This window comes from Lithobates pipiens, unplaced genomic scaffold (genome assembly GCF_037356315.1).
Source record: "Lithobates pipiens isolate NorthernLeopardFrog02 unplaced genomic scaffold, aLitPip1_a1.2 Scaffold_10, whole genome shotgun sequence".
Taxonomy (NCBI): Eukaryota; Metazoa; Chordata; class Amphibia; order Anura; family Ranidae; genus Lithobates; species Lithobates pipiens.
The window spans coordinates 126,691,137-126,703,752 of NW_027507686.1; the positions used below are offsets into that span (position 1 = coordinate 126,691,137).

The 12,616-nt window shown below is 40.1% G+C and overlaps 1 protein-coding gene across 1 annotated transcript in view; it reads left to right on the plus strand.

The window, feature by feature from the left end:
- SLC6A2 (solute carrier family 6 member 2) overlaps positions 1–12,616 on the plus strand; it is a 698,054-nt gene that overhangs the window by 335,760 nt on the left and 349,678 nt on the right. The window contains exon 8 of the mRNA XM_077458093.1: positions 11,888–12,012. Within this exon, the coding sequence (XP_077314219.1) occupies positions 11,888–12,012 (125 nt within the window). The remainder of the gene's footprint in view (positions 1–11,887; positions 12,013–12,616) is intronic.

Below are 12,616 nucleotides of genomic sequence, written 5' to 3' on the forward strand. Positions count from 1 at the left end.
GAGGCTGCCGATCATTAATCTTCATGTCTGTAGAATAGGTGTGAGGGTACTGATGGGGGACTTCTGAGTTTATTATGAGTATACATATTATGTCTCTTCTAGGGCTAATAATAGTAGTTTCCTGTTCTATTTGTTTTAAAACGATGTTATATTTGTTTTAAAATGACCTTTATTTGGAGTTTGATTTGTGTATTTACACTTTAGATGTTGCTTCAGATATATATACATCTCCATTTTTAATTTTTAATTGAAGCTGTATATCGAATGTTCCGGGTTAATAATGAAAATGTGCACTAATGGGTTAGTTTATATTATATGTTAATCATTGGTGTAAACGTTGGCGCATTGGTGACACAGCGGTAGATAAGTGCAACAGTCTGCGTTTGGAGACAGACTGGTTCATCTACTGTGTGAGAACACATCGATTAAGCAGTGTGTACTGGGTACAGGGTGTTATGGAGAAAGAGAGTGCCTCATAGATGGAGAGTTACTATAGATGGGGACTGACATCACCATAGGTATTGTGATTGGTTTCGCACTTTATTTGGTTCCAGAAGACGGTGACACGGACTCTCATACTGAAGTATTGTGGAGACGGGGACATGCGGGTTCGATCTTGGCGCATGCGCGACCTGGGGGGACGCAGCCTGTGTGAACATCTGAGCGGAATTTACTGCATGTCGAATATTACAACTATGGTCGAATGCTTCGACGTACCTAGTATACTTTGACACATGCATCGGAGACCGTAACGTAGTGGCGGATCGAATATTTCGATCACCAGTTTTCGAAAAAAGGTGGATATCGAATACTGCGATTTGAGCATGCGCGAATCAGAGCTCTGGCTTCGGCGCTTAATGTGTACGACAGGACACATCCCAGCAATATGGATGTGAGACTGACAGTGAGATGAGCTGATTGGATGATGGGGAAATATAAGGTGGGCTGCTAGACCAGATAGCCAATCCCATGAATAAGTCTGATATGACGAAACATGTCGGGGGCGTGGCTATCTGGTGAATATTGAGCTGACATACACGGAGCTGGGAAGCAGGTACAGGACTAAGTGGACTGAATCATCTGATCTGAAGGCGCCTTTTTCGAACGGACCTGCTGTGTGGGACCAGGCGGGACGCACGAGGAGGGGTGAGATCTAGCGATCCAGTATCTAATAAGTCCGCTGTGACCACCAATGCCCCGACGTACTCAGAATGTTGTTGTGGAGTGGATTTGTGAAGCAAGTTTCTTTATCTTTTTGAAGTGATTTTACCCTTTTTAATTCATGTGAGTGCATAAAGAGTGCAATTTTTTATATTAAAGAGTGATTGCAGTATTACACTATTGGGGTCTCCCTCTGTGATTTTTCTTTGAGGTATTTATATATACACATTGAAGTACGCAATTGGAGAAGATTGAATCGGATGTGCTGATATCTGAAATACATCTTGAGAGATCTGTTGCAAGCCCTTTTGCCTCACACGAGAGTGTAAGGCTTAGCATTTGGTGAGTTTTTTCACGAAGGGGGGCCATTGAGCACGGATGGTGTGGTGAAGGAGTCACGTGTATAAAGAAATTTAAACACTGGAGATTTGTCCACGCTTCTTTAAAAAGACTCTTTTTTGCTTTATCTATTTTGCTTTATTTTTATATATAAAAAATTTTTTTATATATACTCTAGATTCTCTTATATTCGGTGGATGGACTATATTCACGTTTGTTTATTTTTGTCACTGTACACTTAATCTAAATGAAAATTTGGGTATCTATTTAAGTGTTTATTAATTATCACATTTTGTATGATGTGGGATAGGATTTTTTAGAAGATTAGGGAGTGTTGACTGAAAGGCACACAGGTAACAGCGCCACGTGCAACCAATTAGTTAATTGTATCTTTAGCACTAGTTTGTATGCACCTTTATATATTTATATAGAGTATATGCCTAAAAAAAAAAACTATCTACTAGAAAACTGCCAGGACTTTAATGGTACCGTCAAACAGAAAAAAGTACATAAAATATCAAGTTTTTATTTGTATATAATATTGCACTTTGTAAGAGAGCGTGGTTTTACTAACCTGTTAATTTCTTCTTTATTCATTTAATTTATATAATGTGCTGCTCTCATATTTTCACAATATTTCACAGTATACTAATTTATTCCAATTACGCAGATTGGTGGTATTTCCATTTATTTTAAAATCACACATGCCATGAAATAAGTATGATGATCAATTACAACAGCCATTTGCATTTCCTACAATAGTTGTAGCATGTTACCCCCATCAGCCATCATTAGAAAGTGGGGTAATGCGTTGCTTGCTACTTCTTTAAGATGTTTTACGGGTCTTAAGCCTGCTTCATCAGGAAGACAAGCAATATCAATAATCTCTATTGTGGATGAATAAATTGTTTGATAAAACAGAAAAGCATTACATTCTACAATCACAACATCCTGGGAGGCATGGAGCCAGGGAGACTTGAATATATCTGATCAGATCACCAGGGGAAATGGTCTCAGATTAGACAAACTATTGGTGCACAGTATACTTTTTAGATATTCAGTAATACATGTAGATAGGTATGAATCCCCCAAAGTTCATTTGTTAGCAGGTGGACTCCAAATACCAGTTGTGTAAAAGTTATTGGTATTTGGAGCCCACCTGCTAACAAATTAACCTTTGGAGATAGTAGGAAGATAATAGCTTAGAAAAAGTAATTTTCTCACTTCACCCTCTGTCTTTGGTGTTCTTTTTCTGAGTGCATCCACTGCTTCTGTATCCTTTGGATACATTTGAATACCAATCCCTGAAACAAGTTTACCAAGAAATCTTAGTTCTCCTTTAAAAAGACTTCAAGGTGTTTTGAAAAGTTTCAGGAATAACAGAGTACATTATCAAGATAAGGTGAACAACATTATATAGGTACATAGTTAGTCTGGTTGAAAAAAGACACAAGTCCATCTAGTTCAACCAATAAAAGGGAAAAAAAACATACAGTGCCTTGAAAAAGTATTCACAACCCTTGAAATGTTCCACATTTTGTCATGTTACAAGCTAAAACGTGAATGTATTTCATTGGGATTTTATGTGATAGACCAACACAAAGTGGCACGTCAAGTCAAGTCTAGTCAAGTTTTATTGTCATTCCACTACAAGTAAGAACATACAGTAGAATTAAATATCGTATTTTACAGGGCCACGGTGCGACATACAAATTAAACATAATTATAACTAGATGTACAAAGAATAAAAGCACAGTGAGGAATACACATCTGGGAACTATGTAACTGTACATATACTATATGTTTCCAAAAGTCTTTGTAGCAGCAAGTATTTATAAATGTGTCTAGTGCATATTCAAGAGTAAAAAGGAGAGGACGTGAGACATTCCTGATCACAATATATAGGAATAGAAAGGGTTTCAAAGAGGCTTGGAGTTGAAGGCTCTCACAGCCTGGGGGAAAAAAACGGTTGAACAGTTTAACATAAAAGTCCCTAACAGTCCTTCTACCTGATGGCAATAGCTGAAAGAGACTGTGGGAGGGATGAGTTGGATCCCTCACGATACTGGTAGCTTTTCTGGAGCATCGTGTATGGAGAATGTCCAGGCCTAAATTTTCAATTTTGGTCTCATCTGACCAGAGCACATTCTTCCAAATGTTTGCTGTGTCCCCCACATGGCTTCTCACAAACTGCAAACAGGACTTCTTATGGCTTTCTTTCAACAATGGCGTTCTTCTTGCCACTCTTCCATAAATGCTAGATTTGTGGAGTGCACAACTAATAGTTGTCCTTGGGACAGATTCTCCCACCTGACCTGTGAATCTCTGCAGCTCCTCCAGAGTTACCATGGGCCTTTTGGCTGCTTCTCAAATGAATGCTCTCCTTGCCTGGCCTGTCAGTTTAGGTGGATTGCCATGTCTTGGTATTTTTACAGTTGTGCCATACTCTTTCCATTTTCAGATGATGGATTGTACAGTGCTCTGTGATATGTTCAAAGCTCAGGATATATTTATTAAACCTGCCACTGCTTTAAACTTCTCCACAACTTAATCCCTGATCTGTCTTATGTTTTCCTTGGCCTTCGTGATGCTGTTTGTTCACTAAGGTTCTCTAACAAACCTCTGAGGGCTTCACAGAACAGCTGCATTTATCCTGAGATTACATTACACACAGGTGGACTTTACTAATTAAGTGACTTCTGAAGGCAATTGGTTCCACTAGATTTTGTTTAGGAGTATCAGACTAAAGGGGGCTAAAAATAAATGCACGCCACACTTTTCACATATTTATTTGTAAAAAAAAATTGAAAACCATTTATTCTTTTCCTTCCACTTCACAATTATGTGCCACTTTGTGTTGGTCTATTACATAAAATCACAATAAAATAAATTCAAATTTTTGGCTGTAACATGACAAAATGTGGAAAATTTCAAGGACTAATGCCCCGTACACACGAGAGGACTTATGTCCGACAGACTTTCAAAGGAGTTCCGCCGGAGTTCCGACGGAGTTCTGACAGACTTTTCGGCCGAACGGACTTGGCCACACACGATCACACTAAACTCCGACGGATTCGACGTACGACCCGACTCGAATAAGGAAGTTCATAGCCAGTAGCCAATAGCTGCCCTAGCGTTGGTTTTAGTCCGTCGGAGTAGCATACACACGAGCGGAGTTTTCGAAGGGGACCGGGTCCGGCGGAGTTCCGTCGGGAAAATTTGAAGCATCATTTCTAAAGTCCGTCAGACTTTTGCGAAGCTAAAGTCCGTTGCAGCCCACACACGATCGGATAGTCTGACGGACTCGGTCTGACGGACTTTGGATGTTGAAAAGTCTGCTCGTGTGTACGGGGCATTAGAATACTTTTTTTCAAGGCATTGTATATTTAATGGTTTACATAGCTATACCTGCAAAAGGGGCCAGTCTGAAATGATCTAGCAGGACCTAATTTTCTGACTAAAGTTCCACTTTAACCGGTTCCCGACCAGCGCACGCCGATGTACGTCGGCAGAATGGCACGGGCAGGCATATTGGCGTACAGATATGTCCAATCTTCAATGCCACCCTGCCATCGGGAGCGCGCCGCCGGCGGCGCGCTCGCGTGCCGGTCAGGACCCCCATGAGTCCGGTCGCGGGTCCCGCAGACTCGATTGCCGCGGGCATACCCGCAATCGTCTCACAGGACGGCTGAATGGAGGAAATGCCGTGTAAACAGCATTTCTCCATTCTGCCTAGCAACTAGTGATGCTGATCTCTGCTCCATGTGATTGAAATGAAAGCCCAACCCTTCCACAGTTAGTAACACACCTCTAGGAACACTTAACCCCTACACTGCCACCCACTGGTTAACCCCTTCACTGCCAGTGTCATTTACACAGGAATCACTGCATTTATATAGCAGTGATTACTGTATAAATGACAATGGTCCCAAAAATGTGTCAAAAATGTCCGATTTGTGTCCGCCACAATGTCGCAGTCACAATAAAAATCGCTGATCGCCGCCATTACTAGTAAAAAAAAAATAATACAAATTATTAATAAAAATGCCATAAAACTATCCCTATATTCTAAATGCTATAACGTTTGCGCAAACCAATCAATAATCGCTTATTGCAATTTTTTTTTTATCAAAAGTATGTAGAAGAATACGTATCGGCCTAAACTGAGGGAAAAAAGTTTTTTTATATATTTTTGGGGGATATTTATTATAACAAAAAGTAAAAAAATAATGTGTTTTTTTCAAAATACTCGCTCTATTTTTGTTTATAGTGCAAAAAATAAAAACCGCAGGGGTGATCAAATACCACCAAAAGAAAGCTCTGTTTGTGGGGAAAAAAGGTCGTCAATTTTGGAGCCACGTCGCATGACCGTGCAATTGTCAGTTAAAGCGACGCAGTGCTGAATCGCAAAAAGTGGTCTGGTTTTTGACCAGTAAAATGGTCCGGTCTGTAAGTGGTTAAGTAAGGAAGTGTTACAAACCACAATCCCTTCATTTATAGATACAATGACATCTGAAAATAAGGTGATCAAGCTCTTGCAAGAGCAATATATGCTTCTGGATCCGAATTTTCTGAAATTGTACAATATATTGGCAGGAGACTTTTACATTATTATGAGGGAAAAGGGGGTGGTATTCTCATGTATAAGTAAAATGTTCTTAACACTAGGACCAGAGCAAGTGGGAAAAAGGAGCCAGGCTCCCCTTGACACAAAGGGCATAATGAATTATAGGGCGATTTATATGTTGCTAACCTAATTGGCATAAAATAGGTATGATGAAGTATAAATAGATGAGTGAGCTTATCAGTAGGTTTCAAGGAGACTAATTGGTGGCTGGTTAGAACCTCTTCCCAGGTCTCATTGTCAATGGGACACAAATCAGTTTCCCACAAAACCTTTGTATTATAATCCTTTAAGCTTGTGTAGAATTCCAAAATCATGGGATTTCGTTTAGATGAAAGCTCTAATCATAGCAACAGCCACATGATTATCTGCAATCATTGGTAATATAAGGGCAAATCACCTTATGTCTTAGCTAAAGGTACTGAAAAAGCATAGACTTTTGCAAATCAATTTTCTCTTTTGGATCCTAAAAGGATTTATACACAAGCCACTTTTTAAAATGTATATACTACCTAAAAACTATGATGTACATACCAAAGTACATACCTATTACTCAGCCATGCACAGAAGTAATGTCAGTGTCCTCTAGGAAAACCAAGATAACATATTCTGGTATAAACTGATGCAGTAGTACACACTGTTATGTCTAAAATAACAAATTCATATATTTATTCATTTGTCATCCTATAATAAAAAGCATTTGTTAAAACAGTCTATCAACAGAGCACGTGCAGGCAGCCAAAATGGCAGATATAAGCTGATCTGCATCTTTACTGTAGCCTTCATTAACAGGATCTACCACAATTAACTCAACCCCGTAATAACCTCAGAATTTCTCACTGATTATTCTCCACTATCCGATGGCAAGAGGTGGTACAAAACCTACATTAAAAAGAAAACTCGATTACACAGCAGCCACTCCTCAAGTCTCCAGGATGGCAGTGGCAGTCTTGAGTGGAGAGAGTTTATCCAGAGCAGCCTCGAAAGACACAAAAGGGTCCACAAAACATAAATGATTAAGAAGAACAATAGAATACCTGTCACTCAGATAAGGAAGACCTGCTAGGATGTGAAACCTGCTTAATTTTCTCAAAAGAAATTGTCTTATCAGCAGCAGCATTACTTGACAAGATGATGGCAGAGGTCTTTATAACCAAAGGAGTAACATCTCAGAAACACGGGAAATGAAAACATCATTATATTGATGGGACACAATACTCTAGCCTACTTTAACAATACAGTTTTAGCTTTTATATTTAATAGGCGTTTATAAGGAATTTTGTACGTTTTGCTATGTACGTATCCACTATTTTAGTGTATTTTTAGCAAAAATAGCGAAATGATAAATATTTGCACAGATATCACAGGGCCTAAAAAAGTCAGAAGCACCTTATTTGTAATCTACTGGTCATGTGCTTTATGAAAATGTATGGGATTTGTCTGTTCCCAAGTCTCGTAACGGGCTGGTCCGAGGCGCAGTAACTGAGGGAGGATTTAAGGCATCCGGGTGTGCTCTCGGCTTGGAGGGGTACCGCAGCTCGTGTAAGTGACTGGGGGAGGACTCTTCGGAGGAGGACCAACAAGCTGGCATCCTGAGAAGTGCCTGGTTGCTGAGTTGTGAAGGACACTGACAAATTCACGTTTTTTCCAGTACTGTCAAGGAGACAGAGAACATTCCAGGTACTGAGGAAAAAGGTTCCTGTTCACTTTCAGTTACAACTTGTTCAAGGTCAGAGATTTCACAAGTTCTGAGTCAAAGCGCTTATTGCCACAATCTCTGGCTAGAGATTTGTTCAGCCTTTAAGTGCCCAGCTGCGAATGGCTACTCTCTGGGTGGTACTAGAGACTTTGTGATATTTGCAGTTCAAGGTGCCTGAGTTCTTTCACCCTTGCCCACTGTTCCCATACGAGACTGTGTTTGTTGGATGTTACCCCTGCAAATAAAACCTTTCAAAAGGACTTTATTGGTGTCAGCGTACAAGGTTGTTGGGTACTAATTCTGGGAACCCCTAGACGTGGAAGAACAAGCCAAGCGGAGGTAACCAGTAAGCCCAAAGGTTAAAGCCGTCCTGCCAAGGGTTATGGCCACTACACATATAAAAAGTGTGGGTGGAACCAATGCCCTTAAGAAAATACATAATTAGCTAAGTGAAGTCCACCTGTGTTTAATACAATTATCTTTTTTTTTCTAATATACTGTATACTGTGGTTCCACACAAAGAAGGTATTAAATCAGGGGTCTCAAACTGGTGGCCCTCCAGCTGTTACAAAACTACAAGTCCCATGAGGCATTGCAAGGCTGACAGTTACAAGCATGGCTCCCACAGCCAGAGGCATGATGGTACTTGTAGTTTTGCAACAGCTGGAGGGCCTCCAGTTTGAGACCCCTGAATTAAATGCATATACAAAGCCCTATACATAGTCCTTAGATGAGCAAACAGTTTTTATTCCAGCCATCAGTTTTAAACCCTGGTATGTTGTCACAATATTGGCAATTTGTTGCTCCTATGGACTGATACTAGGCTAGAACTTTTTGCCTCATGCATACGAGACATTTAAATGAAGGCAAAAGACACAGGCTCATTACCCAACACAGCTGTCAACAGTCACTAAAACTCTGGGAGGCTGAATGCTGCTGCTGCTGGGTGGGTCTGGATGGTGCACCAAGTGGTGCTAATGTCTAGTGCAGTATATGCCTAGAGATAAATGCTTAGAACATAGACTTGAGCTTACAGTCTGGGCATTTATCCCTGAGCACTTTCTGGCATAAACGTTAGTAGCACTTGGTGCATCATCCAGCTGCAACAGCTTTCATAAAGTATTATATGCTGTGAGCAGTGGGGTTGGATGGTGCACCCGTACCTTCCACCCACACCTAAATGATAGAGTTTTATTCATCAGGGCCAAATGTCAATTTTGAATGATCCCTAAACTGACTTTTTGGAGAACAACATCAAATTATTGGACCTAAATATCTATAAGCAAGACACAGATTAGGGCATGTACCAGACATTACCATACACTGTCATTTTGCAGAGAGGCAGGGCAAACGTTGTAAGATCTAGATATGTGAAGCTGATAGAGTAAGATCACAAAAAGATTAACTGCTATAATTGCAGCCTAAGTTGTTTCAATTCTGGGTGTGAATAGTTGTGCAACCGATAATTGTCTTTTTACTAATCGATCATCACAGGCCACAGAGAACTTCATATTCATGACCTATTGGGTCTGTTTTTAGCTAGTGTCTTTGGTGAATGATGTGCCTGCAGTTGTCTCTCTGAAGATATTGCAGGGGCTTAGTTTGCAATTTCCTTGCCTATTCCTAATTCCCTTGCTGGAGTAAAAGAGGGCTTCATCCAGGCCAGTCACTACAGCTAGACAGCCAAGAGAGGACAAGACCCAGACCCCACATACAAGAATGGGGAAGGTCAGAGGTGGATCCTGCAGGCAGCAATCTCCAAGGTACAATGTATCCAGTACAGTCAGTGTCACATCAACCATCAAGGAGGGACAAATGCTGCTCAGGAAGAAGTTGGCATGATCTTGTCTTCAGCAGAACTTCACGCCCCTCCATTGCGCGTGGTACCTGTGTGGAAAATTGTCAGGTGGACTTTCTCAGCCATCAGCAGCTGAATCTGGAAGAATGGACCTTCACTTAAAGGTATTCTGAGAGATTTGTCTGCAGTGTGGGAAGCCAGATGTGTCTCTCTTGGTGTACCAATTCAAAAACACAATGGACAGATTTGTATCCCAAACCCAAAGGATCCTCAGGCATTTGAGGTTGATGAACTGGTGACTCAAACAGTTTTGTTTTTTCTTCAGTCAGGGACTATAACTTGGTCTTCCCTGTTTTGCAGATGTCTCATTTTGAATATCTTAGAGAGATTCCCTTGCTGCTTCTTATAAGCAATGCTGTGTTTTTAGTAGCCATTACTTTAGCTCGCATTGGTCTTGGGGTTGGCTGCACTTTCCTGCAAGGAGCCTTTTCTGGTTCTTCACCAATATACAATATTGTAATCTGGTGTTGTAGTCTTGTTCTTCTTTCTTACCCTAATGTATTTTCTTTGTATTTAACCTTCTTCTAGATCAACTGTGGGTATAGAATTGGGTATATGGGATTGCATGATATTATTTTTTTTTTGTGGTTGAACTGGATGGTCTTGTGTCTTTTTTCAACCTGACTATGTGTTTATGCAACCTATATTAGGACCATGTGTTGCCATCTTTTTGCCCTAATCCTAGCATCCTAAGGAGAAGGTGCTTCACTCTTTGGATATTGTTCAAGCTGTCTGAAGTCTACAACTTTGTTTCAACAGTTTGATTCCCTGTTTGTTCTGCTTGAGGATCCTCACAAGGGTCAAACTGCTTCCTGAGTATTTTTAGGTGGATTAGTCAGATCATTTCTTAGGTATTTAGTGGCAAGGGCAAGGTTTCTTCTTTCCCAGTGCAGTGAACTATCAGACACTGAGACTTTTGACACTGTCATTGTGTTAATGACACTGGCTGGGAAGGGGTTAAACATCTAGGGAGATCAAAGGGTTAACTGTGTGCTTAGGCAGTGTTTTTGTGTACATGGTGTGGTGCTTTCGCTAGGAGAAGAGATAGATTCTCTTTGCAGAGACAAAGAATTGTCCCTTCCCTCTGTCAGAACTGAGATAAGCCTTATTTACATAGGCATATCTCAGCTCTCCTTGATTTACTATTAATCAGCGGGTGCCAGGGGACATAGACTTACCGGGACCTGCAGATCAGCTCCTAGCCAGTGGTGCATGCATGCCCCCAGCAGGCAGAAATACAGAAACATATATATACAGTATACATGATTCTGCCCACAGCTGCTGCCCTGTAGCAGTAAAAGTGCTATAGGGTAGTCAGTAAGTGGTTAAGAAATTAGGATTTTTGGTTTATTGGTAAAATTATTTTCTTGCAGTATATAACATGACACAGAGATCTCCCCCTTGCTTGCTGCAAAACGGATACTTAGGTGATCTGGGAGGGGTTTTTACCATGGCAGGGTTTCCTGCCATTATGGGCCAATGTCAATTCACTTGAAGGTGGTAACATAACTCAAGTAGTCAGGAATATGGAGTCATCTGTGTCGTCTGATGTTTTTAATAGTGTTTATTATTTTTTTAATGCTTTTTTTTATTTTTTTGCAATACAAAATTGTATATTTCAATATTTGTGTTTATACTATTGAAGGCATGTGCAAAGTGAAATGTAACAAAGTTTCTTTCAAATTATGATAATAGGGATGCCTCCTTTAGCAAGGCTGTACTTGATATGAAATTCACCACACATTATTTATTGTGATGTAGCCCAAGAAAATAATTGTAAAAGTAAATCAAGATCCAACTTTTTTTAGCTAAATTATTTTTTTTCTCACAATAAACATATCTTTGCACACTCAAACTGCTAAATATTTTACCTAAATAAGATTAAAAAAATTAAATCCATTGTAATTATAGGTGAAATACAAAATATTTGAAGGGTATGAATGCTTTTTGTCAAGCAACTATATGAAGTGTCTACTTATAGTTTTGCCTCTCTGTTTGGTGATGATGCTAGATCTTTCTCACGAAATCCAAAATCTTAGCTTATATTTTAATTGCCTTTAGTTACATGTGTTTTAAGCCGATGATATTATTTATCTTCACTAATGCAAAGGCTGATGTGCATGTCTTTATAAGTAATAAATGAGGGAAAAACTGTGCAAAGGCAGACCAACAGATTTTAAATATGAACTATTATTTTTCATTTCAGGGATGCTTTGCTTACAAGTACAATCAATTGTGTCACAAGTTTTATATCTGGATTTGCCATTTTCTCAATACTTGGTTACATGGCTCAAAAAAATAATGTCAAAATAGAAGATGTAGCAACAGAAGGTAAGTCGTTTTTTTCTTGAACTTTAATACCCATTCTCCAAATCACAGTTAAAGCAGAGGTCCGCCATTTTTTTTTTTTTAAGTCAGCGGCTACAAATACTGCAGCTGCTGACTTTTAAAATAAGGACACTTACCTGTCCAGGGTGCCCGTGATGTCGGCACCTGAGGCCAAACCGTCCCTCGGTCCTCGGCTGCTGCCGCCGCCATCTTCAGTAATGAAATCAGGAAGTGAAGCCTTGCGGCTTCACTTCCTGGTTCCCTACTGCGTATGCGCGAGTCGTGCTGCACAATCCGATTGGTTCCTGCCCTCTCTGGGACCCGTGCGTCTCCCAGAAGACAACAGGGGGGGTGGGAAGTGGCATAGGTCACCGTGATCACCGCCGTGATCTATGCCCGGAAGTGGGTGCAAATACCTGTATTATACAGGTATCTGCACCCTCCTCACCCCTGAAAGGTACCAAATGTGACACCAGAAGGGGTTCCAAAAAGTGGAAGTTCCATTTTTGTGTGGACCTCTGCTTTAAAAAAGAATGTCTTAGATTAATATTAATTTTAATATACATTTTTTAATGTTTGGGCATGCAAGACCATTATTTGACTTTTG